The sequence below is a fragment of the Musca autumnalis genome, unplaced genomic scaffold (assembly GCF_047663935.1).
Source record: "Musca autumnalis isolate F117 unplaced genomic scaffold, ASM4766393v1 scaffold_5, whole genome shotgun sequence".
Taxonomy (NCBI): Eukaryota; Metazoa; Arthropoda; class Insecta; order Diptera; family Muscidae; genus Musca; species Musca autumnalis.
The window spans coordinates 77278911-77296704 of record NW_027412088.1 but is presented as its reverse complement, the minus strand read 5'-3'; the positions used below and the strand labels follow the sequence as shown (position 1 = coordinate 77296704).

The 17794-nt window shown below is 35.5% G+C and overlaps 1 protein-coding gene across 4 annotated transcripts in view; it reads left to right on the top strand.

The window, feature by feature from the left end:
- Positions 1–1518, top strand: part of Lpin (phosphatidate phosphatase LPIN) — a 166964-nt gene extending 165446 nt beyond the window's left edge. For all 4 annotated transcript variants that reach the window (XM_073957569.1, XM_073957565.1, XM_073957568.1 and 1 more), the window contains one exon: positions 312–1518. In XM_073957569.1, the coding sequence (XP_073813670.1) occupies positions 312–579 (268 nt within the window). In that variant the 3' untranslated portion in view covers positions 580–1518. The remainder of the gene's footprint in view (positions 1–311) is intronic.
- The last annotated feature ends 16276 nt before the right edge of the window (positions 1519–17794 follow it).

Sequence of the window (17794 nt, the reverse complement as noted above, 5' to 3'; positions counted from 1 at the left end):
CTTGTTATTGTCGTTGTTTTTTTACAACAATAGACTGAGGAATTGTAGATATAAAAATAATAGGCAGACTTCCGTATTGTCAGTTGCTTTGTATTCGTGCATTAAACTAGGGGTTCTTAAATCGATTTCTCCACTACTGCAATTTCATAAAATTACTCTAGTATGGAACTCGATTTAAGAACCCCTAGTTTCATGCACGAATACAAAGCAACTGACAATACGGAATTCAGCCATAATTTTAAAAAATTCTCACATATAAAATAAATTAAAAATTTTATTACAATTCCCCTTTTTTTTAATTCTCATTACAGCTATTGCAGTATGACCTATATTGTTGATCAACTATTTCCGCCCATCAAACCCGACGAAGCAGCTGCATTTGAATTTTCCAACTTTAATTACTGGCGTGATCCAATACCAGAAATTGACCTATTTTTAGATGAAAGTGCCAATAATGCCACTGGAGGAGGAGGAGGAGGATCGGCAAACTCAACACTGAACAACAGCGTTAACTCTGATAATAATACAACAATAAATTCTTCGCTTTCAAAGACTCTAACGACCATTCCAGAAAATTAAATAAAGTGAAGTGAAATTCTATGTCACAAGAAATTGAAAAAAAAAAAACCCCAGAGAAAACGAAGCATTTCAAATACATTTTTGCTTTTTCAAATAATTTTTTCATAATTTTGCAATGAATTTATGAATAATACGAAAAAAACAACAAACAACCAAATTTATTACTGTTATATATATTTTTGCTTTAAAACGGATTTAGTATATATTTTTTTATTTTTATTTGATTTCAAATTCTGTGTTATTTATCATTTAAGAAAACTATTATTATTTTTAAATTATTATTACTTTTTGTTTTTGTGTTAACTTCTACTTTGCTAAGAAAGAAGCATAAATTGAAAACAAAACACAATATTTTTCAAAAGAATACAAATGAAATAAGAATTACAAAAAAAAAAACAACTACTAAACTATTTTAAAGTAACTGAAGGAAACAAAAACACACAAACATAACCTATAAAAAATATAATAAATTTATTATTTCATGCAAAACAAATCAAAGACAAAAACAAAATACATACATACAAACCTATGCATTAATATTTATAATAAACAAACACATACATACTTACATAAACAATATATTTACTACCAAGCTCATCTTTAAACAAGAAAATAACACCTGTGTTGACTGAAGTCTATTTAGAGATCTTTTTGTTAAGAATTTAAATCTTTCCTAAAATAATTTGTTTTTTCATTCTTTTAATACTAAAAATTCGAAACTAAGTATTAACTCTTTTTTTTCAGTGATAGGTTTTCTAAAGACTTTCTATTTAAATAATTCTATTTAATTTTGATTGTGATTTTGTAGTGATGAGTTTAGAATATGATAATCGAACGAAAACATTAGCTTATAGAAACAACAATAAGAAGTTTTCGATTTAAGTAATTGTTTTTCGTAAAAAAATAAATACATGATAAAAATATATTTAAAACTTAAAAGAATATTTGTAATTTATTTTTATAAAGAAATTTTAAGCATTTTTTCATATTTGTACCAAATTATAATCTTCTTGGAAATTCCTTAACTTCTCTAAGTTCTGCTTAGTGTCGTAAGTTCACAACAACAGTGATCTTTATGTAACACATTAAGTTAACATCCTAGCTTACATGGGAGTTGCTAATCAGCCGATGTAATCTACCGAGTTTCTGAAGTTAAGAGTTGGGGTTAAGATTTTGTGGAAATAGTTCGAAGGGATTTATATAATTGTCTTGGCAAACTTAGTAAAATCTCACAGATTAATGTAAATCTGGACTTGGAATTCTTGACAATATTGCAGATGGTTATGAGTAGGTCAACTTTCTTTTATCACGTTAACAACATTCCTTTGAAATAACCTATATTTAGGAGCCCATCTGACATAACACCCAGCGGACATAAGGCCTAAATGATATTTGAGCGCTATGACCATCCAGACCGCGGTCATAAGGCATAATTTTGGTTTTTGAGCTTTATGACCGTCATAATACTGGCCATAAAACCCTTAAGGCGTTGAGTCCATTTTTAATGAAAATCTTACTAAGGAAGGACAATTCTTAAAGCGTAGCCGGCTTTAAGTTTGCCCAAAGGGGGTGCGCCATGCACACTATATTTTTTGAGCTGTCTGTGCAACTGCATCCGTGTAAATGCTTCTTAAGCCTGCCTGATAGGCTCGTTGATGTAGAGGTTCTGGTTTGTAGCTTTGGACCTCTCTCACTAGATCATGAAGATCTCTCCTGACATGTCTGGGTTGGGGAAAGCCTGTCCAAAATATGTTCATTTTAGCCACCTAGGTGTTGAACAGTGTGGCAGTAAATTTAAAGGCAGATATTTTCCTCAATTGAAAGAATTGTACTAAGTCAATAAGTATGTTCGCGCGCACATTATTCGGGTATGTTCTGAGACACACTTCATCTTTCACTTCACGTCTACAGGCATTTTGTTCACCCCATTTACGCTTATTTTTCGAGTATTTTATGGACGGACCAGGGTGTACTCTTCTTTTTAAATACCCTAATGAATCTTAGCTAAAATAAATTCGCAAGAAATAGGACTAAATGGGGGTGAACAAAATACTTGAGGCGTGAAGTGAGAGGTGAAGTGTGTCTCAGAACATACCCGATTATCTCTGTGCGTCTGGTGGGTGTGGAATTTCATCGACTTCTCATTTCTGAATTCAACAAACGACTGGCATCCACATATTTAATTCAAACACGGCTGAAAGGAAAGTTTTCTCCATGTCCTCGAATAGCCTGGCATGATTGACAGTATCGAATGCCTTCATTAGGTCAAGATCCACTCAGTTGAATTCCCCGGTCTGATTCAGTCCTCGAATGGTATGTGTGAATATGGCGTGTAACGCTATTGTGGCGCCGTACATTTTCCTGACTCCATGTTGATGTTGAGCAAATGGCCAACGATAAATTGAGGAAACTTGTCAAATACTGAACTCTGGGTACATCCGGGTTGCTTAAGCATTAAAATTTCGATTCTGTTTGGGCTAAACGCTTTGGATTATTTCTCGTTTCGGATGACTTCTGGAACATCGCTCATGGTAAATTCTGGTGACACCTCCTCGGCTGAGTGGGGTTTAAACGGCGTAGCATACTCCACTTCGCCCTACCACTCTCGGGATAGGTTAGGTTAGGTTTGGGGATGTGTAGTCAATATATATATTGACTACGCCACTCGGAGACCTTTCGGTCCATTGTGATCATCCATAAAAAGAGGTTCAGAATTATCTGAAAAGAAAAGAGAAGAGAAAAGAGAGAAGAATAAAGAAAAGAGGGTGTGGTTTGGAAAGTAGTAATAAATGAATTATTAAAAAGAAAAAAAAATGAAGATATAATAAAGAAAGAGAGGGTGGTTGATGGTAGAAAAAACTGTCAGAGAAGTAGTTACGCTTATGGGTCGCGCCGTCCCAGCCAATTCAAATTTTTATGATGTTGTTTATAATTGTTGGTTCCATGTTTGAGTAGAAGGTTAAGCTTGGAGGAAAGCATATTCCTGTTAATCTATAACGCTTTCGAGTTAACATCGGGCAACGACATAAAATATGCTCAATCGTCTCCGTTTCCTCCTCATCTGCACAGAGCCTGCAATAGTCCACGCCATCATCCTGCCATTTGCCGATAAAAGCTCGGATGTTGCAATGGCCGGTAATGACTCCCGTCAATACCCTGATTTCTGACTTACTCAAACTTAAAAGTGAAGTTGTGCTCTTTGCTGAAAGAGTCGGCCAAATGGCCCTTGACACGTTGCACCTTGGTTCATTATGCCATAGTTCCTTGGCTTGTTCTTCAAAGAACGTCTCCACCTTCCGAAAAACGTGACATATGGGTGGTTTGATAGAATCAGTGATAGCTTGACTTGTTGATTGAGATCCATGTCTTGCCAGTTCATCTGCCTTCTCGTTTCCCACAATGTCACAGTGTCCCGGTACCCAGCAGAGTCGGACAGCGTTAGTGAGGTTCGCCAAAGCAGTTCTACACTCAAGAACGGCCTCAGACTTGATATTGGGGGATTTGATGGCTTTATTTATTTATTTATTTATCAACTTTACAATAATTCTAAGCCATCGGGCCAATTTAAATGAATTACATTATATTACATATGTGTATGTTATCACTACTCAGAGTGCATATAAAACTAGGTATATGATATAATCCTATAATTACAAATACTCCAAGCCATAAGGCTAAAAAAAATACAAATATTTATATTCCCACTACTCAAACGTAAGAAAAGATTAAAAAAAAATGTAAAAAATATAAACTATAGATAATAATAAGGTTATAACCCTTCATATTTGAACTGACAGTTAAAAATAAGTGAGATCACTAAAATAATAAAAAAAAAACAATTTGGCGTTCATCAAACGATGGAAAGAGAAAGTATCTGAGCGTCAGAGTAGGTGTTGCAGAAGATGTCTTGAGAAAGAAGCTGGTGATATATTAAATACTTTTAAATTGTTGGGCAAAATATTATATAGCCGCGCTACTCTTACTTCGAATGAACTATCCATTAAAAAAATAGCACTAGAAATATTCAATTGGCTCCTTCTTGTAAAAGTGGAGAAGTTGAACAAAGACATTAAAAAAGTAGGACATTGGTTACGAACCAACTTATAGAAAAACACCAGTAATCGAAGTTTTATAAAATTTGGAAAAGAGGTCCCTAGTAATTTAATGGTATATGGCGTAATGTGATCACGCCTATTAACGCCGTAAACATAGCGAACTACTCTATTAATTGCGAGCGTAATCAAGTCAATAATTCCCTGACCTGCACCAGTGTAAACCTCCAAGCAGTACAAAACAGTAGGCAGAACTAGACTATGAGCCAGACGATATCTAACACTCATGGGCAAATATAGATCTGTGGCATAAAGACATCTTAAAGAAAAATTTATTCTTGAGACTACCATATCAACATGACGGTTAAAGCTAAGTTTATCATCCAACAATATGCCTAGAATGCTCACTTCATGTACAAACTCAATAATTGTGTTGCTATATTTCAATGTCAGATCATGAACCGGAACAGTGGAGAAACACAGGGCTTTAGTCTTTGACGGATTGATGTTCAAATTGTTATCTGACATCCAAGAGTACAAAACTGACATAACCAGATCAATTTTTGATTGAAGAACTGGTAAAAATCTGACCTCACCAACAAAAAGCAAGTTAATATCGTCCGCATATGCAAACGGCATGCACCAACTCTGCAGCTTGGGAAATAGGTCATTAATGAACAGTATAAACAAGAGTGGACCCAACACCGATCCTTGGGGTACTCCACTTTTAACCGGAAGAATGCCACTATACCTCCCACCAGCACATACAACCTGCTTTCTGTTCGTTAGATAAGACATAAGGAGCTTACAAGCATTATTAGAAAATCCATACAAAACACTCAGCTTGGTTAGCAATAATGCATGATCGACACGATCAAAAGCTTTTTCTAGGTCAAGAGCAACTAGGACAGAGATTTTAGAACCACCAAAATTAGACCTTACACGGTCAGTTAAACCAAGTAGGAGAGAAGCCGAACTTCTATTCCTACGAAAGCCACATTGTGCATCATGAAGGGAAGAATTACTATCTAAAAATGCAGATATCTGAAATTTGAGGCAGTATTCCACAATTTTAGAACAAACTGGCAGTATGGAAATAGGCCGAAAACTATTAATATCATGGATAGCTCCCTTCTTTACAACAGGAACAATCTTAGATACTTTCCAAGCTGTGGGGAAAGTTGAAGTCATTAGTATGATATTGACAAAATAAAGCAAGTGCCTAGAGATCGCTGTATAAATACGTTTCCAAAACTTCAATGATAAACCATCAAGGCCAGCTGCATTAGATTTAATAGACATAAAAGCTTTATCCAATTCTATAGAGTCAATGCAACGAAATGAAAAGTTGCCATAATCAGGATTAGGGTTATATTGAAAAGTCGAATTTATATTAATTTGGTTATTTACAAAGATACTATTAAGTTCTTCAGGGCTTACATCGCAGTCATAACATTTATCAGCAGCTACACCAGTAGACCTCAGCAATCTCCAAAAATCTTTACCACTGCTCGCACTATACGGACAATCGACTTTGCTTTATTACGGGCCTTGCAAAAAATTTTCCAATTTGCACTACTTTTGTTTCTCGTATACTCACGAAACGCAATGTCACGCAAGGACGTAAAATAATCAATATCTCTAGACTTATACCACTCATTATTATTCGGTCGATATTTAGGTATCCTTTTAACGGGAAAAATACTGTGAACTTCACTAATGCAAGATTCAAAACTACTCCAAAGCGTATCTACATCAAAAAAATTATACAGTGTAGAAAAATTGACAGAAGAAATATGATCGTGCAGTGTGTCTTGGCTTACAGCACCATAATCGATATATTCAATATATTCCCGCACGGAGTTCACTAACCTATCAACCGATAAAAATATAAAAGAGTGATCAGATATACCAGGACATATAAATTGATCAGACACCAAAACAGACTCTGGATTACTGACAAGAAAGAAGTCTAAAAGCGATTCAGAATTGTGTGCAGCGCTATAATGAGTGGGGATAGAGTTATGAATAATAGAAGCATTTAATCTTATACAAGAATTCCGAACAATTGTAGACGTATCAATGTCAAAAAGATTACTATTGAAATCCCCCAATATAACATACTCAGGATAGCGCACCAAAAAATCAGATACCTTATGCTCGAAATCAGAAAAGTTACCGTGAGGTAAATATACTACTCCAACTAGAAACTTCCGACCACCATCCAACAATTCAACAAACAGATATTCGACATTGCTATTAACACCACTTTTATGCACAACATTAAATTTCAATGTATCCAAAATAAACAAAGCAACGCCTCCCCCACGTTGCGCAAGACGATCATTTCTGACGCAAGAGTAGCCCGTCAAACCAATTTTACTCGAAGGAATGTGTGGTTTAAGCCACGTCTCACTAACACCAACAACTTTCAACAAACTATCTTCCACCACATTTCTCACCTCAGACATTTTAGCTGACCTACAAGACAGGTTAAAACTACGACAATTGAAATGCCCGATATTAAGGCTATTGCTGAGACCACCAAATGATGAACGCAAATAGGAATTATCATGAATAACATTGCCAAGGTTACAAGAATTCATATCAATGATGGAGAAATTGAAGAAATATATAAAAGCGGAAATAAAGACAATAAAAATAATTATTCTCGAAAACTGCAATCAAACACTACACCACTACTCCCACACTAGGCGTGGAAACATTATCGCCAGACGCGCCAAAATAGCGCTCTAATTCAAGAGCATCCAATACTAGCGGTTCAGAGGAAGAATTAGCTGTGACTTTAACCTTAGGCAGGTCGCCATTAATTAGAACATATTTATCTATCCGGTTCTCTCGTCGCAACCTCCGACATTTATAAACCAGCTGAGCAGCCGGTGGAGTTAGGTGATCATTTAAATAAATCCGTGACATGCCACCACTAACAACCACATCCTTTAGGAGAATCGATTTACAACGGTGAAATTTAGCCATTATAGTATCCCTAGTGTGAACCGAAATGAATTTCACCAGCACAGACTTTCCACCATACACGTAACAACAATGGTTAATGTCACTTGCCTGGATTCCAACCCCACATAAACTTACTATCTTAATGATAGGATCACGAAGGTCGACAATACCTCTAGGTAGGCCATTGATTAATATGTTCGAACGATTCATACGCCTTTCGTTGACATAGTTATCCCGTTGAAATCGGGAAAATTTATCAAAGGAATCGGACTTAAGCTTAGCTAAATTACGCTGACACTCATCCACATTGGTATCAGTTATGCGTAAGGACGCCATAAATTCCGATCGAAAACTACCCACCACATCATTCACCATAGCTTCGAAACTTGTCATACACTGTTGTATGTGATCATCTATCTGTTTCTTCATAGATGCCTCAAAGTCCGACATAAACTGTTGCATACGATCATCAAGGTTTTGCTTTAAGGATTTAGCCAACTCATCAAACAAAGACTGCACAGGTACATTACGATGGACCCGATCACCAGCATTTACGGAGCCATTAGAATCACAATTTACGGAGCTTCTTGAAGCTTCCCCATTAGAACCACGACTGCTACAAGGCATTTGAACAGCCAAAGATGTCCTAGACGGTAGTTTACAGGCTGCACAGGTATACTTCAAAGTTGGTTTTGTCTTTAAATCCTCTATGGAGATATTTATACATTTCGGGTGAAAATATCTATTACATTTCATGCACCCCACTCTGTACGTTCCTTTTGTGGTGGCTTTGTCGCACAATGGACATTTGTGACATGACACAGCTTTGCTTGGTGCCATAACAATAACGGCGGCAGAAAAGTAAACAAACAAGATGTGAGTGTATTAGCGAATGTGTGTAATACAAAGCAGCAATCCACAGCTCCACCAAAAATTAATTAATATTGACTGACAGCAAAAAATTTACACAGCAACTCCAAACATTAGCAAAAATGTCAATGTTCAAGAACACCACGAACAAAATATATTGGTGTAAAACGATTTTAAACTACTCAAAACTCCACTTTTAATAATTTCTTCAAGAGCGCGTAAAAAAGTCAGCTGCTCATGGTAGGGATCTCCTATCAACGAAGATAGTCACCGGTTCAAAGATTTCAGCACTCTCGGGATGGTTTATTAACTGCCGGTTAAAATAACATGAGCTCCTCTTCGTACATTTCACTTTGACGGCGTTAAAGAAATAGCCGTTGCATAGTCCATCTCTCCTAGATTCGAGAGTGTCTTTAACCGTTGTCCACGATTTACTCGATCCTGTACAAATGTTGCATTGCTTTAGGTAGTCTAGCCAGTTTTGCTGCTTATGCTCGCCTACTAGCCTGTGAGTATGTTCCCTAACTCTTGGGTCTACAGAGTTCACGCTTTTTTTCTAGTCCCGTCGCTTCTGATGAAAAATTTAGTATAATTTCGGGTCTTTTTATGGCACAGAAGCCGGTTGATAATGCAACTCCACACTCAATCTGATACAACCTCAGCCACTACGCTAGTCCCAAGAGGGGGCTGACGCCAACTACTAGTCGAGGTCTGTGGAACTATAGGCGTTGCTATTCGGGTCCCAGTAATAAGTCTCCTTCTGTACGGCCTCATAAACATAAAGCTACTACCAGTTGGAATTCAAACAGTTCCGGGACTAATCTGCTTCCGATTCTATGGGCTAATTGTCTCATTTGATATCGAGTTGTTTCGATCGAAATTTTCATTTTGGTCAAACAAGCATGCGTGTACATAAATTCGCTATATTCGAAAAATCATTTGGAATCAAATGACGTTAAATAGCTTCGTTTCTCCCTTTGCTATTGATAGCTGTAGATTTCATTACCCCAGAATGTTGGGGATAAGGTAAATTAGTTGTTGATATTGACTTCGAGTTCGGCAACGCCGATACAAGAGCCAATTTGGGCGGACATTGAATAGGATGCTGACGTACGGGAAACAGGGGGGTTACTCTGTATTGCGATGCGAAAGTTAAATGCGGTTAGAGTACAATTTGGTACTCTGTATCACAAACGCAAACGCTTTCGCAAAATAAACCAAAAATACGGCAACGCTGGCTGTACAATGTAAACAATAACGAAGGACGAAAAAAAGAAAGGTCAAAAATTGTAAAAAAAAACATTTTTGTTCGGTACGTGCGTTTTTAAAACTTGCTAATCATTTGTAACAAAAAAAAATAATTATGGATTCGGTGGCGGAACAAATTACAGGGAGAAAAATTTTTTCGTCTCAATAAAGATGCGGTTATGTACATTTAGAAAACTAATGTATTGCAAAAACCAAAATTTGAAAATTTTCATTTTAATTGTTCGTTTATAGCAACTAATTATGTAAAAGCTATACGGTTTCTTTTTCAAATCTCTTGCTATTGGTCCTCAAAACAATATTCCATTTAACTATACGAAGTGTTTTTACGATTTATAAAAAATACAGTGAAAAAAAGCATTGCCTACTACTTTGGGTGACAAAGAATTTGGAACAAGTGTCGTTTAGAAGCACCTCTCGGATGGGAAATTTTTACCATAGGTAGCCCTTGGTATCCTGATTATAAAGATATTTAATTTTCTATACTAAGTTTATACTTCCCGAGATATGGGTCTTAACTTTTTTTACTTGTATCACCATTATTACTAAAACCTATGAAATATGAGACCCGACGAAGAATACTTTCCAGTGCCGCAAATAATGATGATTTTTTTAATAATAATTTATTAAATTATTATACCTACGTCAACATTTTAAAAACATTTCCCTAAAAGAATAAACAATTCTGATATAAATACAAGCATTTAATTGTGCTAACTTACATATTCGTTTCCTTTGCGTTTGATATTTTGTTAACGCAAGATATTTGCGCTTATCGCACGAGTTTGACATACGCTTTCGTATTACAGACTGCGCGATACCAGATTTGCGAAAGGAGATGCGAAAACGCATTAGAGAGTGCCAATTACTTGATTCGGTACAATTTTTCTTACGCATCGCAATACAGAGTAACCCCCCAGGTCTCCTCTAGATTCGCTGCAGTTGCAGTTCTGAGTAAAAGTAAACAATTACAGAGGCCCACAAGTTGAGGATGGCAAGGATGCAGGATTGCATAGTAGCCTCTGTTAGATAAGTATCAGTATGGAATTGATCTAATATTTACTTTTTACTATTTAAATATTAAATAATTATATAAAATATGAATATTTTTTCTACTTAAAATATTGAATCAATTGGTATTGTCCTATAAATGGCGCAGAATACACAGTGGCATGTTTTCCCATAGGTACGAATTCTGATTTGTGAAGAATTTTGAAAAAAAAAAATATATACAACAAACGTATTATATTGACCATCACAGCTTTAAACTTTAGTTTAATACCTATTCATATGTATGTATGTACATATGTTTATTAGTATTTACATTGGTTTTAAAGATGTAAACATTTAAGTATTTTACTTAAGTAGACCTATGTATACATTAAAAGAATATCATATACATTAAATACAAAATAAAAATTGATAAAGTCTGGGCCAAGTGGTCCCGGGCCTTTGAAATCGCAATTGAGTTTATTTAGTCTCAATAAGTTATTATTAAAAACACTTAGTTATTCCAAATAATGTCCTCATTTGTATTTTGCATAATACACTTTATTATTTTTTTTTTAATATATGTATGTATTTATTAGTTTGATTTTGTGATACATATTTTGCTCTTTTGAAGTTCATGACAACATTAATGTATTTTTTATAATAAATAAAGCTAAAATCATAGTACGCGTTGCATACATATTCGTTGTTTTATTTTGACAAAGGTTAGGTTAGGGTTACCCCCCATACCAAGTGCGGGTATTATTCGAATGTCCGGCACAAATTGTTTCGAGAAACACTTTTTACTTTGAAATTTTTTTGTTTCAAAAAATAATTTTACGTTGTTTGTAAAAAATTTCCATTTGCTTTTTTCAAATATTTTCGATATAAATGCTACTTATAATATTAACAAGAAGTGATGATAAACACAACATATAGCTTGGTTACAAATACAAGACAATAATGTTTATAAACTGTTACACGCATTGAATCGCAAACATTACAAAGAAGAAAAGGTACAGGAAAAATCAAGAGACGTCAGATAAAGTTAAACATGTCATAAAATCGAAACTCCGCCAAAAATGCTTTTTCGGCACTATCGTAAAAACTATCATCTTTCATTCGCTAATAATATTATTAACGACATTCGAATTCGAAGGTTTTCCTGTCACAAACTGACCGACGAATGAATCGTTTTTAATTCGTTCTCGAGTGTCGTTTTCGAACAAAATATCCGCAAAACTATCGAAAAACATTCGAAAATGGATCGTTTGCGATAGCAATGGTATGGGGGGTAGGTTTATGATGCGTAGCTGCCGTGCTGGCAGCCACTCTACTCTGAGACCTTGAGGTCCATTGTGATCATCCTGACTATTGAATTATGTGTATTGTAGAGCTGATGATGTTGTTGTGATGTGATGGTGTGTTCATTGGGTTCTTTATTTGTAGATGAAGAATGTGGCTATGTGTGTTTTTGAAGAAGAAGTGTTCCGGTCATGGATTCGGCGATGGTATGTAAGAGATGTAGGATGTGATGTCGATTGTGGATGAGGTGATTGTAGATGCAGCTATGTGTTGCTGTGTGACTGCAGATGTTGATGGTGTGGAAGAAACGAATGCATGTTATGGATGAGACTGTATGGTGCTGTGTGACTACAGATGGTGATTTATGGCTGTTGATGATGATGAAGTGTGCTATGTAGGAGGAGATGGTGAATTAACTTGGAAAAGTATGAAAGGAGGTAAGTAGAAAGTGAAAAGACAAGAGAGAAGAATAAGTAACTATAGAGAAGAAATCAGATTGCTTTAAGAAGAAAGATTGATTAAGAAAATGTTCCTACGCTGTTCTAAGTCCGTACTGACCCGCCCCAGAGCCACTTAAGGCTCTTGCAGTAAATTACCAGGACTGTAGGGTCTATAGAGGAGAAGTAAGAAATAGATTCAATCACATATACACCAAATTGTCTATGTCTTTTGACCATCAGTGTAGGACATCTACATAGAAGGTGTTCGATTGTCTCCATTTCCTCCTCACATAACCTACAATACTCAACGCTATTGTCATCCCACTTGCATGTGGCCAGTCATGACCCCTACAGCGATTCTGATTTCTGACTTGCACAGTGAGAGGAGGGATGCAGTTCTACGCCCTGATATTGCCGGCCAGATTGACTTGGATACCTTACAACCAGGTACGTCCTGCCAAACTTTAACGGTTTTCTCTGCATAGAGCTTACTGAGCTTGTCGAGGAAAAAGCAGGGGGTGGCTTGACGCAATTCTCCATCCTAAGGTCCGAGGATTGGGAGCCTCGTCTTGCTAATTCATCAACAATCTCGTTTCCCTCAACATTTCAATGTCCTGGAGCCCTGCAAAACTTAACAACTATGTTAAATGTTTTTAAGATAGACCTACAACAGTCCTAGATTTAATAGTGTATGACCTTAACCCACTTAGCGCCGAGAATTTTTTTTTTGTGAGAAAACTTAAAATTGTTTATGAAAATTATATTTTGGAGGGTAATATATGTGTATCCTTATATGCCAATCCCTTGGTTTTTTGATTGAGAAAATATTCTTACTATATTCCTAATAAATCCCTGACTTTATATGATTCTAACATTTATGATAAACTTTTTATATCATATTTAAATTTTTCATCAAAACTAGAAAATTACAAAAAAAGTCGTTTTTTTGAATAGCTTTGGTTTTAAGCCAATTGCGTGGAAATGCATAGGTCAAATGAAGCTTTATAAGCGTGAAATGACAGATAACAGACAATACTATAACAAAATGCACCCCACAAAATATTCGAAAACCCTAGAGTTTTACGCCAATTTTTTCAACCATTTTTTGTGGCGTTTAAACGACCAGTGGCTTTATCTGGGTTAACGCTTTTAGAGCAGCCTGACTGTCCACGTAAATCGTCATTAATACTAATAGCTCCAAGGCTTTCCAAATCGCAAAAACTTCTGCCTGAAAAACACTACAATTGTCATTAAGCTAATACGAGTTCCTGATGTTTAGTTCTTCACAAAACACAACAGATCCCGTGCATTCTTCCATCTTCGACCCATCGGTGAAGATTGATAGGCTATCGGGTAGTGGTCTGACTTGTTCCCATTCACTCCTGTCGGGGATTATTACTTCAGCTATATCAAAGTCCAGGCTTGGTGAGATGTAGTCATGTCCCTTGTCTCTTAGTCCAATCTGACCACATATCCGCTGTAGGGATACGCAGTGAATTGCAATAATCGATTTTTCGATTATTCGGTTTTCGTGAAAAACTTAAAACTCGACTTTCGATTAATCGTCAACCGCCGAAAACCGATTATAATCGACCATTTTCGTTGATGCGATCCGTGATGGTTATATGTATAAAAAAGTACCGTTGATCATGCGTTTTCAGCACACCCAATAGTCAACTACGACTAATAGTCGACCACGATTAACAGCCGACTACGAATAATAATAGACTACGACTGATGGTTGACTACGAATGATAGTTGACTCTGTCTTCCGAAAGTCGACTAAGAATAATCGATTATCCGGCTTTCGCACAGTCAATAGTCGACTACGACTTTTGGAAATTTTAGGTTAATAATCGATTAACCGAAATCGATTTTACCTATCCCTAATCAGCTGTAGAACACTAGCATATCCAATATGTGAACAACGCCACAGATTTAGCTCCTTAAGCCTCAATGCAGATCAAGTGATGCTAGATACTGTACAAGAATATCCATGGGCTGGACGTTGAGTATGGCATTCAATGCTGCCTGAGGGGTGCTTCTTGCTGCTCCAGTAATGAGGATTGACGCAGCTCGTTGCACAGTAGCTAACTTGGACAGATTGCAATTATTGCTTAGGACATGCCACCAGACGAGGCAACCATAGGTCAAAATGGGACAGACATTGTCCTATACAACCAATGTATTACATGTGGTCTGAGACCCCTCTTGGTTCGCTCCTCCGTGTTTCTTTTCCATCTTTATTTTGACAAATGAGTCATATTTAAAAAATAGCGAAGGATAATTTGGATTTTAGATATTTATTTATTTCTTATTTATTCTTAGTCAATTTAAGTTTTTGGAAAGTAAAACAAAATTAAAACTATATATTCAGAGACTATTGATTAAGCACACACAAGTGTTTTGAGTCTTATAGTACGTTTATATATAAGAGGATTTAATGCTAAGTTTACATTTACGAAATCCACTCGATTTCAACTGTCAATTCCATAGCTCAAACGTCAAATGAAATCTCATCTGGATTTCATTTGACGTTTAACCTATGGATTTGACAGTTGAAATCGAGTGGATTTCGTAAATGTAAACCAAGCATAACAAACCCACTGGGATTCAAATCTCAATTCCATTGCATATACGTCAAATAAATCCTCATAAAGAAGGTTAACCCTGCAAATCTATAATATAAACAGGCTATTATGCTTTTAATAGAAGTGTTTCCTTGCACTCAAGTATTTTTCCACAACCACAAAACACGACGCACAGTGGTTCAGAATCGTTTTTTTTTTCAACAGATAACATAATCAATTCCGACAGCTTCAAAAACTCTCGATTTCGGTGTAGTAGTTGCAGAGGAATTCAAGGTCAAAGTTAAACATTTGAGTTTTATTTTCATATTTTTAATCATAATATGATTGTTTTTTTAATTTTTCATATGTTCTATTTAAAAAAGGTCAAACACCAATAAACAAGCCATAAAAATAAAAAAAAATAAAAAAATTCAAAAAATTTATTTTTTTTTCCAAAATAAAAAAAATCTCCTTGGGCTTTCATAAAACATATCTGAAATACCATTTGAGGGTTACGTCTTTGGGCATTTCAGGTGACGATATATAACTCTTATAAAAACTCATATATTTAAAAAATGTCCATTTGTTTAAAAAAGCTATAATTTACATATATGGGAAACGGTATGAAAAAAAAACACATTTTTACACAAGTAATTTCAAAAAAAATTTAAAAAATTGTTAAACGGACGGATCGAGTACAAACATATACAGTTTGACAAGTAATTGTTTTTAAACTAATAATACGAACACTTTTCATGCATTAATTAGCGCAAAATAATAAACAGTTGTGATAAAAATGTCGGGTTTTTTTTCCAAAAATCGACTTGTTAAAGACCAGGGGCCTAATTCTCGTATACGTGATCGAGTTATTTCTATCGATATTTTCAGTATTTGGATTACGGCATCCGTTGTCGAATAAACTTTCGAGTGGAATCTTATACTACGTTTACATTTACGAAATCCACTCGATTTCAACTGTCAATTCCATTGCTCAAACGTCAAATGAAATCCAATCGATATCAAATGAGTTTTCATTTGACGTATACGCAGAGGAATTGACAGATGAAATCGAGAGGATTTCGTAAATGTAAACATGGTATTACGAGTTTTTGCCGCCACACATCTGCAGTCGAAATGATTATTTTTGTGGCACAAAACGAACTTTAATGAGACATTTTGCGATAAAACTAATCATAATCACATACTAATTACTTTTTCCAATAAAATTAGCAAAAAAAAACTATACAAAAAGGAAGTGTTTCTTAAAAACTAAAAATATATTTTCCAGTGTCAGAATGCGATTATTATATTTGTACATAGTGGAATTTATTTCGGGTCACTATTACTTTTAATTTTTCACAATTTTCTATTATTTCATACAATTTTCATGTTTTCATTTCATTTTACGAGGAACTTGCCGCACAAAAACTTGTTTTTTTGTAATATTTTGTGTTTACCATATGTTTCTCCTTTCGATAACCGTATGTATCGATAAATTTCTTAAATAATTTCGATCGTATAAGGGAATCCAAAAATTTCGATCGTACGTAATTTGTCTTCGAACAAAAACTCGCTCGATAACGGATGCGAGAATTAGGCCCCAGATTAGTCCATCCTGGTGAACTAAAAAACTCATAAAACGTCTTAGTTTTCAGATATTCCCTGTTTGAGACCTATAGGACATTGTTTACATGTAATATGATCTGGTACCTCCTTGGACCATATGGTAACACTCTTGGTTATTCGGAGGTTCGATTGATGTTGTTCGGAAATTCGGAAAAGGTTGTTCGAAGGGTGGAAGCTCCCAAATTCTGGGGAGGTTGTTTGATGGTTCGGATGATGTTGTTTGGAGGTTCGGGAGTGGAAGTTCGGAACTTCCTCCCTCCGAACAACCTCATCAGAACCTCCGAATAACCTCATCCGAACCTCCGTACCAACGAACAGCCTCCTCCGAACTGCGAACGAATTTCAATAGCGAGTAGAATTCGAGCGGGTATTTCGGAGCTCTGAGCCAAACAGAGAATGAGTTTGATTTGGTGGTACGACAACGTACATTGGCGGACATAACTGTGATTACATTTTACGTCAGGAGGAGGCATTGTGACTCACAAGAGAGCCCATGTGCTCTAAGTGAGCGTTAATTTGTTATCGCTCACAGCCTGTGTAGATGCTAACACGTTGTGAACAACAACAAATTTACGCTCATTGAGAGCACAAGAGAGACCCAAAAATTTTCTCTGCCTCACTCTGTTTTACGTGTTTAATTTTTTGTGCGTGTTTGCGATGTCTCTCTTTTCGCCGGTCGTATGCCTAGGGATGCCAGATAAGCTTTGTCAAAAATCGGCACTTTTCGGGTGCCAAAATCGGCAAAAAATTTTCAAAATCGGCAAATTAAAAAACATTTATTTCAGTTCAAATTATCGCTTTATTTAATAAGCATAAGTTTAAAAAATAACATTTTAAGTACAACAAAACAATTAACAATTCATAAAACAAGGCAATAATTCAAAATTCAAAAACCAAAATTCACAAACCAAGGCAATAATTCAAAATATGAGTGAAAATAAATGGTTTTACCATATGCATATATAGTATATATTTATAAGTACGTGTATATATGAGATCAATATATTTTCAATTCAGTCAAGCTAAAAAAACGTATACAATTATTGTATTAAGAGGTTAATTAATAAGGTGATTGTTTTTATACCCTCAGCATTTATGCGTACGATAACTCTTGAAGAGA